The sequence below is a fragment of the Palaemon carinicauda genome, chromosome 38 (genome assembly GCF_036898095.1).
Source record: "Palaemon carinicauda isolate YSFRI2023 chromosome 38, ASM3689809v2, whole genome shotgun sequence".
Taxonomy (NCBI): domain Eukaryota; kingdom Metazoa; phylum Arthropoda; class Malacostraca; order Decapoda; family Palaemonidae; genus Palaemon; species Palaemon carinicauda.
The window spans coordinates 9,224,439-9,246,882 of record NC_090762.1 but is presented as its reverse complement, the minus strand read 5'-3'; the positions used below and the strand labels follow the sequence as shown (position 1 = coordinate 9,246,882).

The window sequence follows — 22,444 nt, the reverse complement described above, 5'->3', positions numbered from 1 at the left end:
AGACAGGCAGAAGATGAGTTTTAAATTATATTGAATTGAAAAAAAAAATAATTGTACGCTAACGCATGAACGAAACGCAATAAACGCAAATTTATCCATCTATCTACTATATATTGCATGAGTTACGTTGAAATAATACACTGAAACGCAACCTTCTCAGTCACCTAACTAAATCTATCAGTGTTAATTCAAAACTAGATTTAAGAAGCCAGTATCATACACATAACAAACCTAAAACCTCAAAATTTACTACGATGAAAAGATTGCTATAATGAAAACAGCTTGGAAAGAAAGTAAATTCATTAGCCAACAGTATCACGATAACTCCTCCTTACTATTAAGTTACAATAAACATCTCAATAAATTTTATACGAGGCTCTGCCCTTTCCGACGGCCTACACACGCTTCTAACACCAATAAGAGAGAGAGAGAGAGAGAGAGAGAGAGAGAGAGAGAGAGAGAGAGAGAGAGAGAGAGAGAGAGAGAGAGAGAGTAATTTACGAAACTATCATTATGCCACCTTCATTATCATGCCAAACCTCTCCCAAGGCAGCAGAGATCATCACCATTTGTCTTCATTATGACCAAAGACAGTTTTCTTCGCGTAGCTACAGCAAAGATAATGACTATTGCATAGTGATTTTTTTTACAATAATTACTTTTTATCTTACCTTCCCCCATAAACATAAATTACCTTTTTTTCCTCTTTAGTGACCTTATCACCGCTATTAATTACCCGAACTTAAATACTGTGTTGTATATAATATGGATTATTGCAACATTAACCATTCTTCTCTTATCACTTTCATCCTTATCATTCTGAAATCCATTAGGTTTTAGTAGGACTTGGCTTCGCTACCTTCTTACGCTACCAAAGGCGCTCCATTGCAGAGAGGAGAGTCATCATCATTAATTATTCAAATTGGAGAGATACCTCATAATACTACATATTGTCTATCAATGGTACCGAATTTATCAGAGTTCTTTACACGACAGAGAAATCTATCATGATATTTAGCTTTCTATGACCATAATGGTGATAATAACAGATAGGTCAATATAGGAACGTTCGAGTATTAGATAAACGTTTTTGTGATGGCTTGCTGATTACCGTTCAATTTCTATAATTCTAACGTCTACCGGCTATACGTTTTAATAGTTATGTTTCATAGGTTTTGTTTGACTTTCCTAAAGGTCTTGGGGCATATTGTACCACCCTTACACTTTGCAGTGCTGTACAGACATCCCTTGATCGTGGTCAGGAAGTTCGTATGATTAGGCTTAATTTTAGTTTTCTTTTTGGACCGTGTTAATCATGAGGACCTTGTCTTGGAGTGGGCGAGTTTTCTTTTCTGAAATTATCAGTAATAAATTGCAAAGAGTAATCGTATACAGCTACAATAGTGAGTATACGAATGTTATAAGAATGTGACAATTGGTGTTCCTAGAAAAATAAGCTTGTTGCATATGCATATAATGCTACTCTCTCTCTATGAATTCTACCTTCTGAATGTAGACCTGCGGTTGCTGTGTCCCTAAAACAGAGGTCTAACTGAAATATAGTGTATAGTAAGAATCATGGTGGGAGAAGATGAACCATAACAAAACTTAAAGTAGGATTACAAGTAGATCATGGACAAAAGCTCCTCACATCCAGATCTTTGCATTGACAACGACTGTTTCTTTAACTACACACAACTCATTTAAAATTCCAGGTGTGATATTTGATTGCAAATTTACTTTTGAAAAACACATCCGGACCTTTTTTGCTTCAACTGCACAGAAAGTGGTTTGCTGAGAAGACTTAGTGATCAGTCTATACTGAGGATATGTTTTAATTCTTTAATTCCATCACGTATCAAGCATTGTTTTCCTGTCTGGGCTGCAGGAGCTGACTCATCTGAATTTGTTGGGCATAACCGTGCTCTGTTAAACTCCTCATCCTTAATCTGGATATTAAACTATAGCACCGTCGGTTAGTTAGTCTTTTTTTCGTCCATGTTGCAAGGTTTTTCGTAATTCTGATCACCCTTTGTGATCTTTATTGACTGTACCAGCCTCTAGGTAGTAGAATGTTCAATACTACACAGTATTCTAGAGATTTTACTCCAGCTACGACCAGATTGTGGAATGATCTAATCTGATAGTTGAATCGGAAATATTCTTGTCTTCGTTAAATGTTCAATACTACAAGTACTCTAGAAATGTTATCCTAGCTATGGCCACATTGTGAAATGATCTTCTCATCTGATGGTTGAGTCGGTGCAACTTCCGAAGTTTAAACATGTTGCAAACTCCTTACCATTGACCACCTTGACATATGTCTCGCTTCATAATTTTATACAATGCTGATTAATTTAGCGTTGTTACTGATCTTGATATAGAATATTTTTTTTCATTATCATTTCTCATTAATAGTTTTTTAGTATATTAATTTCCATATTTCCTTTCCGTACTGATCTACTTTCCCTTATGAAGCTATTGGGCTCGTTGCATCCTGCTTTCCCGATTAGGGCTGTAGCTTGGGTAGTAGTAGTAGTAGTAGTAGTAGTAGTAGTAGTAGTAGTAGTAGTAGCGTTACAAAAAATGACTGAAGTCACTACTGCTTCAAGGTATCTCATTTTCAGGTTTTCATCTTACTGTATTCAAATTACAATGACCATCCCGCAATTATAATTATGGCTGTTTTATACATCTTCAGAGCATAAATTCTGATTATTCATACCATAAAAGACAATCTAAAACATCTTATCTCCACACTCAACAGACACTGTTCATCGATTAAGCTTCTCTAAATAAACATCACTAACCATGAATAATAATGAGGGATAGAAAATCCTGCTTACAAATCCATACTCTGATTCTTGCCTGCATATCTATAATTAAAACTATGTCTTACATCAGCTATAAACAAACAATTAGCCCAAGCCACTTTAAGCAAAAGCAGCACTTTACCCACGGCATTCAAAGCAAACATATATCTCGAGGCATACATAATAAACATCTTCTCCATCAGACACATTCACTGCAGCACAACCCACCGAGACTCGGCGAGACAGAAGATTACATCACTCACACTCGCATTAAAAACTATCGCAATATAATATCCATTAGCCCCCCGCCAATGCCTCCACCTCCACCTTCCCACCCCCTGCGGTTCGAGAAAATACTCCATAATATCAACACCGTAACCCCCCAACCCCCTCTCTCATTCCCTCCTTACATGGAGGTTTACGATGGGGTGGGGAACTCCCAGAGACAAATGACTAAATATATATTACAGCTTTTAAAGGCCACTCATGAATGGCAGAGGCAAGGGACAGTGACGTTGCCCTATCAATCAGGACAATGCCCTAGAAACTGACCATATAGCCCAAGCCCCTCTCCACCCAAGCTAGGACCAGGGACAGCCAGGCAATGGCTGCTGAGGACTCAACAGATAAACCTATAGGTTCCCCCAAACACCCCCCCCCACCTTAGCTCACAAGGATGGTAAGGTTGCAGACACTAATGGCACAAACGACACTGAGCGGGACTCGAACCCCAGACTGGCAAACACCAGGCAGAGACGTTACCAATCAGGCCACAACAAAAGCGGTGAATTTTGTACCTGACGGTTGCTCAATTTTGGTGGGTCCTAACCACGTTGAAGGCCATGAAACTAGCAAACTCATTCCTCTTCAATGTATGTAAAAGTTACTATGATGACGTGACGATAGATGAACTTTACGGTCATGTTATTATTTCTCACAATTTTACATTTTCTCTTCTTGCAAACATTTTCTACCTGTTTAAAGATCGGCAATGAATGACACATGGGATAGTGATAATGCCCTAGAGACTGACCATATATACATATGATCAGCTTCAAAGCCCTTCTCCACCCAAGTTAAAGTCAGGGACGACCAGGCAGTAGCTGCTGACTAAGCAGGTAACACTTATGGGCCACCCCACCCCTCTCTCTCCCTCTCTCTCTCTCTTTCAGCTCACAAGAATGGTGAGGTTGCAGACACTATAAGAAACTATCGAATTTGGGCGGGGCTTGGACCCCAATCCAGGAAATCATCAAGCAAAAACGTTTCCACCAATCCTACATCCACTTAATAGTTTTCATTTAAAGGCGTAGGAATTCGAAATAAACGAAAACATGATAATTTCGAATAATATGAAAGTTCTACTGTTACTTGAGAAGCGAACACTTACTCGTCTTGCTCAATCTCCATGTCCCAATCTTCCTCCTCCAAAAATTGGATATGGGCGGCCGACATTTTTTTTTTCACTGAAAAAAAAAGAAACCAATATTATCAACAAATAACATACGGGTTGATAAATGATTTATAAAATTGCTTTCTAGAAAATAACTAAAGAAACGTTTAAGTTTTGTGAAGCGTATTAAATAGCAAGTAATCGCCGACAGCCAAATACCTGAAAACTTCTGATACACAGAAGCCCAACCTCATCTTTGTGTGTGAGAGAGAGAGAGAGAGAGAGAGAGAGAGAGAGAGAGAGAGAGAGAGAGAGAGAGAGAGAGAGAGAGAGAAATATATATCAGTAGCACCCAGCATCATAAAGGGGCACAGTGAAAAAGCGCCCGGTGCCCGCCTCCCTCCTGAAGGGCATATTATGCTCCGACGGGTGGGTGGAGGAGAAGAGCATTCCATAAATCATTAAACGGAGCTTCATCAATCACGCCAGAGCACCGGACGCGTCATTGAGAACACAAGGTGTAATTAATATAAATGAGGCTCCGACTCAGCACCTCTCTAGATGGAGATCGAGTCAGTTAATGGGTGCCAATGGGGGGCAGCCCACGAGTCATGGGGGGGTTGCCCAATTGCCTCGGAGGGACCAAGAGAAAGAATATCCATACTCATCATCCCATGATCTTCCTCCTTGGTTAGTACATTACGTAGCCTGGTTCACACCAGGGGTAGTCTCAGGCGGGGGTAGTACCCTTCTGCAACACTGGTTCAGCAGACTGACAGACACTTTTTTTTTGTGAGCATTTATTTTTTTTAAATGCTACCTTTAAAGTATGATAAATATGTACAAAAGCGGTAATGGAAAATTGTATACTTCGAAAATACAGTAACATTTACACATCTTTCCATAGATGGTTCTTATTGAATGAAAATTTGCATAAAATGGCAGACTAATCAAATAGATTTCAACGGACGTTCTCAAAATAACTAGATTGCATAAAAACGCATATCTTTCAAGGCAATACCTTTCATACAGTTAGAACAATTGAAAACCAGAGTAAAAAAAAAACCGAAGGGGACTGAAATACAAAATAATTATATAGACAAAGACATGTGTAATAACATAAAGAAAGGGTTCAAAAACTACGTAAAATTAGAAATTTGAAAAGTTCAATAAAAAATGTACAAAAATGTTCAGAGGACCAAAAGCCAGAATGATTTTGCAATTTAATTTTAGAGGCAATGTGGAGAAAACAAGAGGTGACGAAGGGAGAAGTCGATACAACAGAATTCGAGTCTACACTGTGAATTAAACACTGAATGCAAATGCTACTTTGATGCTATCATTATTGAAAGGTCCGCTACAATTTGATTTCAAACTTTGAGAGAGAGAGAGAGAGAGAGAGAGAGAGAGAGAGAGAGAGAGAGAGATTCACACCACAGCCTCGCTTAGCAATCCAATGCAACCAATATCTCTCTCTCTCTCTCTCTCTAGAGAGAGAGAGAGAGAGAGAGAGAGAGAGAGAGAGAGAGAGAGAGAGAGAGAGAGATATTCACACCACAGCCTCGCTTAGCAATCCAATGCAACCAATATCTCTCTCTCTCTCTCTCTCTCTCTCTCTCTCTCTCTCTCTCTCTCTCTCTCTCTCTCTCCGGCGGGTTATATTGTCTCCTGTAACCCTCGAGACCTGATTGAAATGCTGTTCACGGCCACTTAGCCACGATACATATTCCTATCAGAGGGTTCATGTGTCCTAAACGAGTTTCCAAGCATCATATGCATCACTCTCAGCCACTTGACTTTATGCCATTGAGCGTGCGTGTGCGTACACACAGCATTCAGACATAATATTCGCTGTCCCTGGCCCTCTTCCTTTACCTAGAGTGAAGGCTTTGGTTAATCATTCTGGGTTACGGGTAAAAAGGGCAGCTAAAATAAACACACCCACACACATACATACACACACACAATATATATATATATATATATATATATATATATATATATATATATATATATATATATCAAATAAGCCATATATATATTTTTGATACATTAATGTTTGGATTCTCTTAACGACCTCGGGATCAGAGCCCCAGGCGGAATCACACAAAGACAAGAGCTTGTGACCGTCAAGGAATCGAACCCTGGACGGTCACAAGCTCTTGTCATTGTGTGATTCCGTCTGGGGCTCTGATCCCGAGGTCGTTAAGAGAATCCAGACATTAATGTATCAAAAATATATGTAGCTTATTTGAATATGAAAAAACACGTCTAAATGTGCAGAATTTATCTCATATATATATATATATATATATATGTATATATATATATATATATATACATATATATATATATATATACATATATATATATATATATATACATATATATATACATATATATATATATATATACATATATATACATATATATATATATATATACATACATACATTGTTCATAACTAATGTTTATAAATGTTTGCTGATTTTACCATTAAAATGGAAAATCACAACTTCAATATTATTTATTAAATAAAATCAATTCCATTGCTTGTATATATATTTCCTACTGGTTACCGCACGGCTAAATACTTACTGCTGAGCGCCTAATTGTCTCCTCTGCAATAAAACGTGCTTATTTGCTACATATGCGAATGCTTATTCGAGCACATGTAACGTTTATTCACTAGGTGCTAATGACTAGACGTAAAGTTCTTATTGCAGATATAGATCAATTACTCAATAACTGGCCACAGGTATTGCAGGTTCTCTTTTGTGTAATTCGTACTTTAATTATTAATATTAGTTAAGCTACAACCCTAGTTGGAAAAGTAAGATCATACAAGTACTAGGGTTCAAACAGGGAAAATCGTCCCTAAATGATAAGAAAAAACAAACTATGCTTGAGAATTTATGAATAAATAATATAAAATAATTAACGATCAATAACAACGTTAAAATAAATCTATCATATATAAAATATGAAAAAGACAAGGTCAGCCTATTCAATATAAATGCGTTTGCAGCAAGTTTGAAATTCTCAAGTTCCACCTATTAAACCACCAGATAAGGAAGATCATTCTACAGCCTGGTCACATCTAGAATCAAATTTCTAGAATACTATGTAGTATTGAACCTTACGATGGAAAAGGCAAGTTAATTGAATACACAGTACTACTATAGTCCATTTCTTTTAGCGATGCATATTTGCACCGACTCGCAGCGGTGCCCTTTTAGCTTGGAAAAGTTTCCTGATCGCTGATTGGTTAGAATTATCTTGTCCAACCAATCAGCGATCCGGAAACTTTTCCGAGCTAAAAGGGCACCGCCGCGAGTCGGTGCAAATATGCATCGCTAAAAGAAATGTACTATAAACTTAAGGATGATAGTCTAGGGAGATAAGAGTACAAGGAATGGTCAGAATTATGAAAAATATTTATGCAACATGTACAAAGAACTAACTGAACAACGGTGCCAGAGATGAATATCCGGATCAAGATTAAGAAGTTCAAAGACAGCAATTTTTTTGTCCAACAAATTAAGATGAGAGTCAGCAGTTGAAGGCCAGATAGGAGATCAATACTCGAGACAAGGGTGGAATGAGAAAAATTAAAAAATTTCTTCAGGATATATTGATCATTCCAAAACCTTGAAAGACTTTCTCAGTAAGACATTTTTGAAAGACTTTCTCAGCAAGACATTTTTGAAAGACTTTCTCAGTAAGACATTTTTGAAAGACTTTCTCAGCAAGACATTTTTGAAAGACTTTCTCAGCAAGGCATTTTTGAAAGACTTTCTCAGTAAGACATTTTTGAAAGACTTTCTCAGTAAAACGTTTTTGAAAGACTTTCTCAGTAAGACATTTTTGAAAGACTTTCTCAGTAAGACATTTTTGAAAGACTTTCTCAGCAAGACATTTTTGAAAGACTTTCTCGGCAAGACATTTTTGAAAGACTTTCTCAGCAAGACATTTTTGAAAGACTTTCTCAGCAAGGCATTTTGAAAGACTTTCTCAGTAAGACATTTTTGAAAGACTTTCTCAGTAAAACGTTTTTGAAAGACTTTCTCAGTAAGACATTTTTGAAAGACTTTCTCAGTAAGACATTTTTGAAAGACTTTCTCAGTAAGACATTTTTGAAAGACTTTCTCAATAATTTTTTTTTTTTGCAATTGAAAAGAAACAAATCGAATGTATATCTCAAACGTAAATTTGCAATTAAGAATCACACCCATAATTTGAGATGAGTTTCAATGCAAAGATCTGGATGTTGAGGAGCCACTGTCCCCGACCTATTACAATCACAGTTTTGATAGGGATCAAATTCATCAATGCACTAATTCTAGCTACAGTTCTATCAAATTCTAACATTTTAATACACATTGATAAGACTCCAAAGTCTAATGTATCTCAAAGTTGACACAAATACAACAATATCACATTATCCTTATTACATATTTCACGTCCTAAGTTCTTTTCCTGACAAACTTTGACGAAAGTAAAATGTATTTTTTCTACCGCACATTGTTATACATGCTCCAAATTCCGATGATTTTCCCCATAAAGATATAAACAGACTCCACTGCGAAACGAGATTATGTACGTAATCAATGAGCACATTATCATAATTTCATAATAACTTTCGGTGGGGGAAACCGACTATACGGGAATGCAATTTATTCAAAATGGGAAAAAAACTCCCCAATATAATTTTGATTCGGAATTATTAATGACAATATTTCGTATTTATTTGTCGGCCCATCTGGATGGCAGAAAAAATGAGTGGCGATTTATTGGACATATCAATTGCAATGTAAACAGTATCCAATTGTGGAATCTCATTTTGTATTAATAAATACCCATAAGGCATTGCGCTGTTTTTTATATCTGAATATTTATTAAAAATATTCAACTGAATGCGTTGAAAAGGGACATTTATATTTCCTAGAATGATTTTTAATATTTAAGTAAATATCGCACCAGACTTACAAAATACTATGATGTATAGTGAATAAATTCTCTACAGATCCCTATAACCATAGATTAAGCATATTTATTTTTCATTATCAGTTTAAAGGGAACTTGATACAAGGGCCATATCTACAAAAAAATAATAATAATAATAATAATAATAATATCCCACAAGACGTCATTGTTTACTCCCGAATTACAAACACAATATTGAGGAACTGTGACCCCTTTAAGAAAACAGTCTCTGTGGTTTTAGGAATACACAATGGGTGAGAATTCGTAAAATTATTTTTCCCAGAAAGAAAAAAAACCCACAAATACCCTTCATCCTCGGAATATGAAAGTTCCCAATATTTTTCTACAGTATTATAAATGGCCAAGAAACGTCCAACACTTACTAAATATCCCTTATAAATTGACAAAAATCTTCAAAAGAGCCTATCAGCTTGACAAACGATTACCATGAGATTGCAGATATACAGTATATTACACAATATCACTGCGTAAAAACAAGTAAAATGACAGATTCCAAAGGATTACAAATCCCCTAATAAGACTATAATAGACCAAACTAGTTCTCTGAAATCCCCAATCTAACTTAAAATACCTCTTCGTTCCCCTTCCTTAGGTTAATAAAAGTAATTATGGATCTCGCATACCCCAGTACAATAACCCATATATATATATATATATATATATATATATATATATATATATATATATATATATATATATATATATATATATATATATAAAATTGTCCATGCTTTCCTTTAATATCTATATAATAATGTCAATATAAGGTCACCTAAATCGTACAAAACCTATCTTTATTTATATTATGAAGATATACAGTGAATACAATCAACAACTAAACTCTCAAGGCATTCATTTCCTTGTCTCTTTTTAAATGCCAAACACCAGCAACAGATTAAAGTAAGTTCCTTCATTAACAAAAATTCTAATGATACTCATAATGAACTCACATTCACCTATTTATACGGGCCCAATTCTATTAGCAGAACAAATCACTACTTGTTTTATTTGTAATACTCAAAGGACTGGTGACTCATTTTCCTGGGTTTAGATATATATGAACTTGGCATGGGCAAGAAGAATAACAGATTGAATCCCTAAAGATTGCAAACAAAGCAGGAGGAATGAAGAGAAGACGATGGTTCAAAAGCTATGAAAATTTGCTGATACTGGCACAGAAAGACCATAAACAAAGGCACGTGGAAGGACATGTCTGAAGCCTTGGTCCTGTATTGGACTAGCAACGGCTGATGATGATGAGGAACTTGGTATATACAGTTCCAAATTAACTAAGTACCAACAGCAGAATCCATCCTCCCTCTAATGGTTCCCTCTCGAAAAAAGAAAAAGTATCAATGAATACCAATATAGGCCTCTCAAATCCTCCGAAATCTCCTACTTGAAAGAAAAAGAAAGGCCTACTAATGCTTCCGTTAAGTGCATTTCTCTCCCACCTCTAGTCAAGAAGACAGCGACGAGAGAGGCGAGAGTGTTTCAGTTCATATCCTTGCCACTGACACAACTGATGATGTTATTAAGGACCCCAGAGAGAGAGAGAGAGAGAGAGAGAGAGAGAGAGAGAGAGAGAGAGAGAGAGAGAGAGAGAGCTTTGCCCGACTAAGCCATTACCACCGGTATTAAACGTTGCACCACGACCTAAATTTGTGATTTAATTGGTCGTTTACGGTTTGTATCGTTTTGAGAGAGAGAGAGAGAGAGAGAGAGAGAGAGAGAGAGAGAGAGAGAGAGAGAGAGAGAAGGGAATAAAATAATGAAAAAAGCTCAAAGAAAACTTTACGAAGTTTACATTTCGAACTTGCAGCGAATGTTTTTGTGTAGAAAAGGTTGACATGGGTCTTTCTTCATAGATTTTTTTATATTACAGATCTATATTAAGTAGGTTTTCGACAAAAATTCTTGTCAACTAAAATTCAAGTTTGTACTGGCTGAACTGCGCCGTTCAGCCAGTCCAAGAGAGTGCACAGTTCTTATATGAACTGGCACAGTTCAGCCAGAACAAAAGAGTGCACAGTTCTTATATGAACTGGGCCATACACGGTAAAATAGACGTGCCCAATAAATGAAGAAAGGTGAAACAAATAAAGGGAAACGGGATGCAAGAATTAATTCGATTTATGAAATGGTCCTGATTAAGCATTCAGTACCCAAGTGCAAGGGTGGGAAAAACTCCCATAGTCGCAATATGAAGTAAAAGCTAAAAGATTAGACATAGCAAGACCCCGAGCATATAAAAAGTCAATGACAATATCGGGAAACTCAGAAAAAAAAAAAGATCATCATTATCATCCATTAACAGCTATTGAGCAGAACCGGATGGACGAGAGCAACTTTTATCTACTTGGGAGCATACTGCATACATGCACAGTCATTCACTGCAACATCAGGTTCAATAAAATCAATAACTGCCGATAATCTTTCCAAAGAGTTATGCTGGCACATCAGACGCAAGGCCCTCAAGACAAACTCGTATGAGAGAGAGAGAGAGAGAGAGAGAGAGAGAGAGAGAGAGAGAGAGAGAGAGAGAGAGAGAGAGAGAGGACTTCAATGCCTTCTTGTCATCCCCATCTCTATCAATAAGCGGTTCTTTCATTTGGTTTAATGGAAAACACTTGGTTTGTTGATTTCCAATAACCAGCTTCTCAATATCGCAGTTGATCCCTCCTCCCTATCCGCTCCCCCACCGAGAAATCATAGACCAGTTGTAACAACCGTCTAACAAGCGATTACCCCCCAATGATGGCGAGCCATAAACCACAATAACAGCACAATGACGTCACAAACGAATGACACTTATTGCCAACAATAAACGCATCAAAAAAGAATACAATAAAAAAAAAATCCGGCCGGTGTATTTCAGCGGGTAAGTATGTCCTCTGACGAGAGAGAGGCTGGGAGAGAGGGGAGAGGTATCATGGGTGAGAGACCTTAATAAAAGGGCCTCCGGGAATCTTTACAAAGAGATGCCGCCGACATGAGGAAGAGAGGAAAATGAGGGCTCTTTCCCCCTCTATCACAGCTCATATGTGCCTTTGTTCCGCCAAAAAGCGAGAGGCGGTTGTGATGACGCAAATATTAGTTGTAGTCTGCATTATGAACATCAATTTGCCCTCCGCGCCCGATGATTCCTTTGTTTGAGCTCAAAAGAGCACGAATGGTCCGGCTTGGGAAACGTCCTCTGTTGCCATATTATGAGCTCCATGTTTCTTGTGCCGTCATTCCGCTAGAAGCTTTTAAAAACTTGCATAAAATGCGTACAGTGGGAGTCCTGTCGATTTTGTTCTGTATACAGTATATACTGAGAGGAGCAAAATAAAACTAGATACAGTATATCAGAAAAAAGAAAGGTGAATTAACTCAAATACAAGGATATCTCGAGTAGCCATCTGCCGCTTTTTTATACGCACGCTAAGTGGTGGCGTGCAGATATTGCTGTTAATCCGTCAATATTATGACCCCACAGAAACCCTAATTGCTTCAAAGTGACATGTCGAGGTTTTATTCGTAGCATTATTTATTGACCAGCTTCCCAAGTTATGCGTACGAACTGACAAAATTTGCGTTGGTCCGGGAGCCGTTTACGAAGTCTTCGAGATGAAATGTCGACATAGGCTCTAGTTCATCTTGGCATCAAACGCCATTTACAATTAAAACTAAATAATCAACAGAATAAAGGCAATTTTCTAATGAGCCCACATTACATTAACAAAAAATTTCATAAAACCATAAGGGAAAAAATAAAGAGGTACTGAAACCCCAAAACTATAAAAATGAACTATTGACCTCCGAAAGCCCAGTTATACACGTTTTCCATACAAAAGGAAAGTCATGGAGAAGTGGAGATTAGCCATACAAGGGCCACGGAGACATACACATAAGTGGTAAGGGGGAAAGAGGGAGGAGGAAATTATACCAGGGCACAAGAGGAATCCCGGAGAGAGGGGGGAGGGAGAAAGAATCTTCTAACCGAAGCATCACCAGCCATCGTTTACTCGCTTTCGTGCACCGACAATATGGAGGGGGAGACGACTGAGGCGTGAAATGCCACGTGTTATTGTGCTTTATAATCTTATATTCCAACCCCCTTCCCCATCCTCCTCTCTCTCTCTCTCTCTCTCTCTCTCTCTCTCTCTCTCTCTCTCTCTCTCTCTCTCTCTCTCTCTCTCTCCTACAAAACATTGGCGGCTTAGAAAGTCGCATCAATCTTAGGCTGTATATGTGTGTGTGTATATATATATATATATATATATATATATATATATATATATATATATATATATATATATATATATATATATATGTATATATATATATATATATATATATATATATGTGTGTGTGTGTGTGTATGTGTGTATATATATATATATATATATATATATATATATATATATATATATATATATATATATATATATATATATATATAATTTGTCTTTATTGCAGCACTCATCTTTAAAAAACACAATCAAGCGATGTCCGATGAAGGGCTGTTTGTAGTAGTAGTCTACAACTGACCTTTAATGGTAACATTCTGCTTCATTCACATAAATACGTTTTTTATTGATAGTATGGCTTCCAGCGTCCCGAGGGGCAAATTGTATTGAATGACGAAAACTATTCATTCTTTAGATACAATAATTGTCAATAGTAGCTTTATTGGTGGGCATACTATTTTCGCGGTTACCAATAAACAAAATCAACAATTTCTATTTGGTCATCTTAAAGCAAGTAGTTAAAACTCAAGATTTCGTGGTTCAGCCGTAACTGGTGAATGAAATTTTGGTGTAAAACTAACACAGCTCAGACTGCATGGGAAATATTGGAGAAAGATATCAGATGTCTTTTGAGACAGCAGAATTAACGTAAAGGTCAAATGAAGACTGCTTAATAGAGTAATGAAGCCAGCTTTGATGTATGGAACAAAAACATGACTGGTATTATTATTATCATTATTATGATTACAAGCTAAGTTTTAACCCTAGTTGGAAAAGCTAAGTGCTAGAAGCCCAATGGCTCCAACAGGGAAAAAGAGCCCAGTGAGGAAAGAAAACAAGGATATAAATATCTAGAAAAGTAATAAACAATCAAAATAAAATATATTAAGAACAGTCACAGCTTTCAAATAAAAAAAAATCAAAACCATGAGAAATAAGATAGAAAAGCGTGCTCGAGTGTACCCTCAAGCAAGAGAATTCTAATCCAAGACAGTGGAAGGCTATGGTACAGAGGCTATGGCACTATCCAAGACTAGAGAACAGTGGTTTGATTTTGGTGTGAAGTAGTAAACAAAAATGGATGCAGTAGAGATGAAACTAATCGAATGGATGTGTAGAGTAACAAAAATGGACAGAATAGAAAATGAAAGGCTTAGAGGAACTACTGAAGTCGTAAAGAAGACTGCAGTGGTATGGCCATGTGATGAGACACATGAGGGGAGGAGTGATACTGATAGAGAAGACTGGTGGTAAAGCAAGAGGTGGACAAAAGGTGCATGGTCCGATGTTGTTAAAGAACAGTTACTGGGACAGTGGTAAATGACGATATATCTAAGAGGCAGGTTGTGGTTGTCAGAAACCTGTTACCAGTTACCACATCGATAAAAGTGAGAACCAATATCTAAGGAAAGGTTTAAGGCCGATCATGAATGATAAAAAGGGACAGCGACAATGCTCTCGCTAGCAGGACAATGCACAAGAGACTGACCATATATACATAATATCAGGGTCTAAGGCCCCCTTCACTCAAGCTAGCAAATTATATAAGATAAGACTGACATCTACTAGGCCAAGTTCACGGAAGCATCCAATATATATATATATATATATATATATATATATATATATATATATATATATATATATATATATATATATATATATATATATATATATATATATATATATATAAACAAGCGAACAAGCCAATCGACTGCATACAAACAAAATATTAGGACGTTTCTGACATTCCATTTTTTTTTAATTCTACTGCATTTTATTAGAAATTTCCAATTTTTAAAACTTATGCTTACAGCACGCAGCATTCTTGTGTCTTTAGATGGTTGCGTTCGAGAAACCAAACTAAGGAATTTTCTGTGGTTTTAGTAATCATAAAACTATTTTTTAACATCCTTATGCGGCAGTCCTCCCTTTATTTTATCACTCTCAACCTGATAGGATAAAGACCTGAGGATCCATCCGTTAAAGCCTACTTCTGAATACACACACACACACACACACATATATATATATATATATATATATATATATATATATATATATGATTCTCTCTCTCTCTCTCTCTCTCTCTCTATATATATATATATAGAGAGAGAGAGAGAGAGAGAGAGAGAGAGAGAGAGAGAGAGAGAGAGAGAGAGAGAGAGAGAGAGAGAGAGAGAGAGAATCCTATTTATAACCGAAGAACCATTGTCAAAAAATTCCCTTATAAACGCCGTACTACATTTGGTGTTCCATAAGAGACTGCGTGAAATCACCGTACTATTGCTATTTGAAGGAACCAACACCGTACCCAATCGGCACCGGCCGGGCAGCAAAAGACTCGAAAGAGGATTCGAACCCGGTGTTTGAAACCCGTCCTCTACTGCCTTTTCATTGCTGGAGTTGGTTAGGGTCTTGTCCTCAAAAGATAACCAAACCCCTTACAGAACTTCAACATCAATCTCTTGGACGCCACTAGGCTTTTATTGTCGATCTTTAAAGACGACTCTTGATGCGTGTTTGGAAATCTTTGATTCAAAAGAATTTTCCAGTAGACGAGCACACTACATTTCCCGAATATCGTGTTCAAATATTTTTACAAATTTATAAAAAGGAAAATCGGTAACGACCATGTTCAAAGGTGATGATAAGGTCAATAACAAAACTGACAAAACTTAGGTATGTTCCACCTTCAGAATTAAAAAAGCGTCACTAGATGGATATTGAATAATAGTCTAAAGGTCGCTCAAAAATGGCAGAGGCAAGGCACATTGACAATAAACTAGCAGGAAAATACCCTAGAGACTTATCATAAATATAAAGGTTGGCCAAGGCACCAGCCACCCGTTGAGATACTACCGCTAGAGTTATTGGGTCCTTTGACTGGTCAGACAGTAAAACACTGGATCCTCATCTCTGGTTACGGATCACTTTCCCTTTTTACTATTCATTACATATTCTCCCTTGTCCTCATACACCTGACAACACTTAGATTACTAAACAAGTCTTCACTCCAGAGGTTAACTACTACAATGTAATTATTCAGTGGCTACTTTCCCTCTTGGTAAGGGTAGAACTGGCTCTTTAATTACAGTAAGCAGCTCTTCTAGGACACTCCAAAATCAAACCAATATTCTCTAGTCTTGGGTAGTGCCATAGCCTCTGTCCTATGGTCTTTCACTGTCTTGGGGTAGAGTTCTCTTGCTTAAGTGCACACTCTGGCACACTTTTATATTTTATTTCTCTTCCTCTTGTTTTTTTAAAGATTTAATAGTTTATATTCAAACAATTTAATTTTGTTAATCTTCTTATAATTCATTTTATTGTTAATTACTTCTCTTGTAGATTATTTCCTTATTCCATTTCCTCACTGGGTTGATTTTCCTGTTGGAACCCTTGGGCTTATAGCATCCTGATTTTCCAACTAGGGTTGTAGCTTAGCAAATATTAGTAATAATAATAATAATAATAATAAAAAAAATAATAAAACATATCAGTGCCCAAGCTCAGACCAGGTAGGGCCAGACAATGGCTACTGATGACTCTGCAGGTAGATCTATAGGCTCACCAAACCCCCATCCTTAGTCCACAAGGATTGTGAGGTTACAGTCACTACAAGAAACTATCGAGCTTGAACGGGTTTCAAGCCCCAGTCCAGCAGATCACCAGGCAGGGAAGTTCCAAATAGGCCACAACAACCTAAACATGCTTAATTTGAAAAAAAGTGTGACCACTTGCAGTCCCAATATGATATGCACTATTACTTTCCCACTCCACAATTAGTAACGAATTTATGCAACAGTATCACTACTCTTCGTTTCCTTTCCATTCAATATTGACAATCAAATTCCATGTGGGTGAAACTGAAACAACAAACCATTCATATGTGCTCACCTTGACCACCAAACATCATCAAGTCTCTTCCATACCTTTAACACACTCGCTATCATTTTCCTTGCCTCACTTATTACAGTAAAGTATGACTCGCCTCACTGTTTCTTTCATACTGCCATCACAGTTTTACTAATCGCAGAACAAAACCGTGTAACATTGCCCTCAACCTTCTGCTACTTGTCCAACAAGGAGGTCGAGGTATTCAACCAGCTATTGTGCAACCACCACAGGGCCGATAGATTGTATTGAGCTCCTGTGGGTCACGTCTTGCAGGTAATGGGCTACGAAAGTTGTCAGGCACTTCAACACCCTTGTTTGTAGAAGCTGCAACACAGTAATCCCTTTTGAAGGCCAGGGACGTAATTATGCCCGACATTGTGAGCCCTGGGTCAACGTGTTGGAGGAGGATCTGGATTCAGTGTAATTGATGACTTTGTGAATCCATGAAGAGATGGCATTTTGGCGATCCCCCTCTTGTCTCTCCCTGTGCTGACGACAAGCAAAGGCAACCGGGGATGGGCTGTTACTGTTCTCTTGGGGTAGAGCTTCAAACTCCTCACTGGGTACAGTAAAAGATGATCTTTTATCAGTTACAGAGCGGTGACACATTATCCGGAAGGAGTCGAATCTAGGATCCATCACCCCTGGATTCTGAGTCTTGGCAACAAACTTAGGGACGAAGATGAACATTACCTTTCCCTTCCCCTTGAATAGGCAATGGCGTATAAGAGATAATGAAGTTCACTGACCTGTTTGGCCGAGGTCAAAGCGAGTAGGAACACTGTCTTCCAAGCCAGGTGGCGACCTGTTGCCTGGTATAGTGGTTCATATGGAAGCCTCCTTAGAGACCGTAGAACTCGAACAATGTTACGAGGGGGCAGCCTTACTTCCGACTGAGGACAGGTAATTTCGTATGTCCGTATTAGTAAGGAAAGATTTAGCGATGAGATGTCCCTTGCTTTCAGTTTGAAGGCAAGGATCAAGGCTGAGCGATAGCCTTTCACTGCCGAAACTGAAATGCGTCTCTCCTTCCGCAAATCCCCGAGGAATTCCGCTATTGCTGAAATAGTGGTATTGAGTAAAGAGATACCCTTTCCATGACACCAACCACAGGAGACATTCTACTTTGCCTGGTAGACTGCTGCTGAGGATTTCCCCAGATATCCAGATGACCTCTTCGCAACTTGTTGCATAAATCCCCTCTGAGTGAGGAGGTGCTGGGTAGTCTTCAGGCGTGCAGTCGTAGCAAAGCTACAGCTTTGCGGTAGATGTCGACGTGCAGCTGTCTGAGTAGATCGTGTCGTAGAGGGAGTTCTCTTAGAGGCTCTGTCAGGAGTTGCAGAAGGTCCGAGAACCATTTCACATGATTCCATAGCGGAGATATGAATTATTGAGAGGTTGACCGAAGTTCCGGTCTTGTTGAGTACCCTTCTCATCGGACAGAACGAGGAAAGGCATAAAAGTCGTTGTTGTCCCTACCGTTGTTGGAATGCATCTTGCCAGAGAGCCTTGGGGTCTGGGGCCAGGGAACAGCAGGAGCCTGAAGTTCAGGGCCATTGCGAACAGATCCATGGCTACTAGGTAATCCAAAGACCATTCGGTACACATCTGAGATGCTCTGCTCAGATTGTCGGCAAACATATTCCTCTAGCCTGGAATGAAGCGGGCTGATAGCGGTACCGAGCTATTTCTACTTCTAGGTGGGATAAGGGTTGCAAAAAAGTTCCTCCTTGCTTGCTGATGTGAGCCACTAGTGCAGTGTTGTCGCTCATCACCACCACTGAGCGGCCCGCCAGGAACTGATGGGTCTGTTGAAGGACCAAAAAGATGGCCTTCATCTCTAAGAGGTTTATGTGAAGGTACTTTCGGACTCTTGCCAGAGGCCTGAGGACGTGTGGTGCAGCATGTTGTTCCCCCGCCCCCTTCTTTTGATATATCTAAACACAGCATCAAGTCCTGGGGGAAGACGAGAAGATCTACACCACTCCGCAGATTCTCGTCTCCCATCCACTCCTTGAGGTCCATCTCTCTCTGGTCCCATGGGGATCAGAATGACCAGGGAATCGAAGGCCTGATACCAATCAAACTCAAGCCACCACTGGAGAGATCGAATCCTGAGGCGGCCATTGGAAACTAGAAGGGCAAGGGATGATAGGTGTCCGAGGAGACATAGCCACTTCTGGGCTGGGAGTTCTTCACGACTTAGGAAAAAGTCTTGCGTCCTTTCTCAGCCTCGTTATCCTGTCTTTTAATGGGCAGGTTTTGTGGAGATTAGTGTCTAAAATCATTTCTAGGTATACCAGTCTTCTGAGTGAGATGTAGGGAAGACTTCTTGAGATTTACCATGATCACCAGATCTTGGCAAACCTAAGAAGTTTGTCTTGGTGCTGAAGAAGGGTTGCCATCGAGTCTGCTAGGATCAGCCAGTTGTCCAGATAATTGAGGAGACGGATGCCGATCCTGTGAGCCCAGGATAATACTAGGGCGAACACTCTGGTAACGACTTGGTGCTGGTGAAAGACGGAAGTACAGTGCCCTAAACTGGTACCTGTATATCCAACTGAACCTCTAATACTTCCTTGAAGATGGATGGTTTGGGATCTGGAAGTATGCGTCCTTTAGGTCCAGCGTGCACACGAAGACCTGTGGTCTTATCGCTTGTCCAACCTTCTCCGACATGGTGTGGACATCAGCGCAACGGGCCAACTCCTTTGCGGATCCCTTCGCATAGGATCTTGTTGACGCTGGGGTCTTGACCCGTGGTGGGAAAGAAGAGTTAACGGGACGTGATACCCTGTGTATAGACTCTTCCCTGGGAGAGAACTCAGCCTTAACTGATGAAGAAGTGGGTAACGCAACGCTTAACCTAAATTTGCACCCTGACTGGGATGATGCTGTTTCTTAGAACAGCATCATGCTGGCGAACGTTGACAATGGTCAAGGGCTGGTTATCATGGCCACTGTGCTGTTGGAGAATGATCACGAGTAGTCAGTCACCTGATGACTAGCTGATGATGGGGACTGCCAATCACCTGCCAACAGTTTTAGTGGATCGGTGTGATGGCGAACGGCGAGCAGCGAGGAGGTTGTCGTTTGCTTCCGATCTACTGGGGAATTGAATTTTCACACAGTCATCAGGATGCTCAACTTGATGGACGAGAAGAGTGACTACGTGAGAAAGATGCTGAACTTGATGGACGAGAAGAGTGACCACGTGAGAAAGATGCTGAAGATGACAGGAGTGCATCCTTATTTCACTCCAAATTCATCATTGAAGGGCTCAGATTTGTTGCTGCCAATTTTTACTTGAGCCTGCATATCATCATGCAAATCCTTCAGGATGTTAATAAATTTGAGTGGGACACCAAATTTGGAGAGAACATTACACAAAAGTTCACGATTAAGTGTTAAAAGCTTTGGCCAAATCAATGAAAGTAACATATATAGCGTGGTTTAGCTCATGAAATTTTCATGAAGCAAAAACATGGTTGCTGATAACAAAACGTAAACTTTAAGAAGCAAGGCTATTTAGATTGCGAGATCTATAACCAAAATACAGCAGAAAAATTGTATCATGAATGATGATGATGTGGTGTTCAAAAGCTAAAAAAAATTGAGACGACTGGGACATGTGACGAGAAGAGATAAGGGACAAATGTTCATAAACATAGTTGACATGGAAGTGATGGAAGTGGTATGAACTGTAAGATGCTATGGAAATTATAAGAGGCAAAGATGGAGACTTGGACCTGATTAAAAGTTCTGTGTAAGTAAAAAAAATCAAAGTTCAAATGACAAGGCAGAGTCCATTTCATGTCAAAGTTAAAAAAATGAAGAGATGATTTAATAAAATTGACTATCTAATAGTATCAGTCATATACATTTCAAGTTTGGAAGGCATGACACCAGATGGTACAGCATTCAAGTTTGTCAGCATGGGTTCAGGGATGAGTGTGCTCATACAATGCCATTTTTTTTTACATCAAAAGACTGGTAAACATTTATTGTTGAGTTATTTGTTAGGAAGTAATAATTCTCAGTGTTGGCAACCCATGAACCTGCCATGACAACCCCTTTACAAAGGTGAACAATGAGGTTACTACAAATATACATTCCATGACCTGACCGAGCCTATAGAAGATCATCTAAGAAAACAATTCTATATTCCACATAAATACAATATACGCATTCATATCCAGCAAGCAAAGAGCATGAAAAATCCACATCAAAGTACTGAACAGCCATTATGCTACCGAAGAAAAGTACTGTTCGACAAAAACTACAATCTAGACTGATCCACAGAAACAAGACTCAAGGCCTCTTAGAAATAGCAAGTCATCAACCAACAAAGACATTCTAATCATCCCTTGTTAAACATAAATCTGTTGCTTACTTCTCTGTTTATCAACACAAGTGCAGACTTCAGACAATTTATGTTAATTGTCAATTCAATATCTTTAGAGATGCGTTCCTTAAGGGGCCCGGTCAGTAAGGCAATATATGCAAAATCCTGAAAATAATCACTGAGCTTCGTATGGCAATGAAGAATGCGTATACAACGTATTTTGTCAAAATTGCTCTTACTTTCATAGTTACAGGGTAATTAGTAAAAGTAACTCAATCAGCCAAAAACATTGATCCCAACAAGAAAATGCAGTATTTCTTCTGTTATCTAAAATTTTGATAATTATCACATTTTATTATAAAACAAGTTGTGAGCAATGGCATCTGTATGGATTCCACAAGACAGGAAGTTATTTACACTCTTCAGTGCTAGGACAAACCTCAGAGAGAGTACCTGTATGCATTTGAGTCTGACCTCTGACATTCGCTCGCTCTTACGTCTGTTTTTCTTAGGTTCGGCAAAAATTTCATCATCCCAAAGAGGAAAAGACAATTTACACATCACATTAAAAAAATGAAGAAGAAAATTCACTCTAATAAGAGTTTAGAAGTGGGTAATATCGGCAATTAGCAGTTAGTGAAGAAGAGAGAGAGAGAGAGCTGTGGATGAAAAAGCAATATATACGTACACTGGTTTGCAAGACTAAATTAAAAACTTACAGTGACAACCCATCGGATTGGCGCACACGCAAGCG

General features: G+C 38.5%; 1 protein-coding gene across 1 annotated transcript in view; it reads right to left on the bottom strand.

The window, feature by feature from the left end:
- Window positions 1-22,444, bottom strand: part of LOC137630048 (probable ATP-dependent RNA helicase ddx17) — a 122,153-nt gene that overhangs the window by 95,262 nt on the left and 4,447 nt on the right. The window contains exon 2 of the mRNA XM_068361539.1: window positions 4,204-4,279. Within this exon, the coding sequence (XP_068217640.1) occupies window positions 4,204-4,268 (65 nt within the window). The 5' untranslated portion in view covers window positions 4,269-4,279. The remainder of the gene's footprint in view (window positions 1-4,203; window positions 4,280-22,444) is intronic.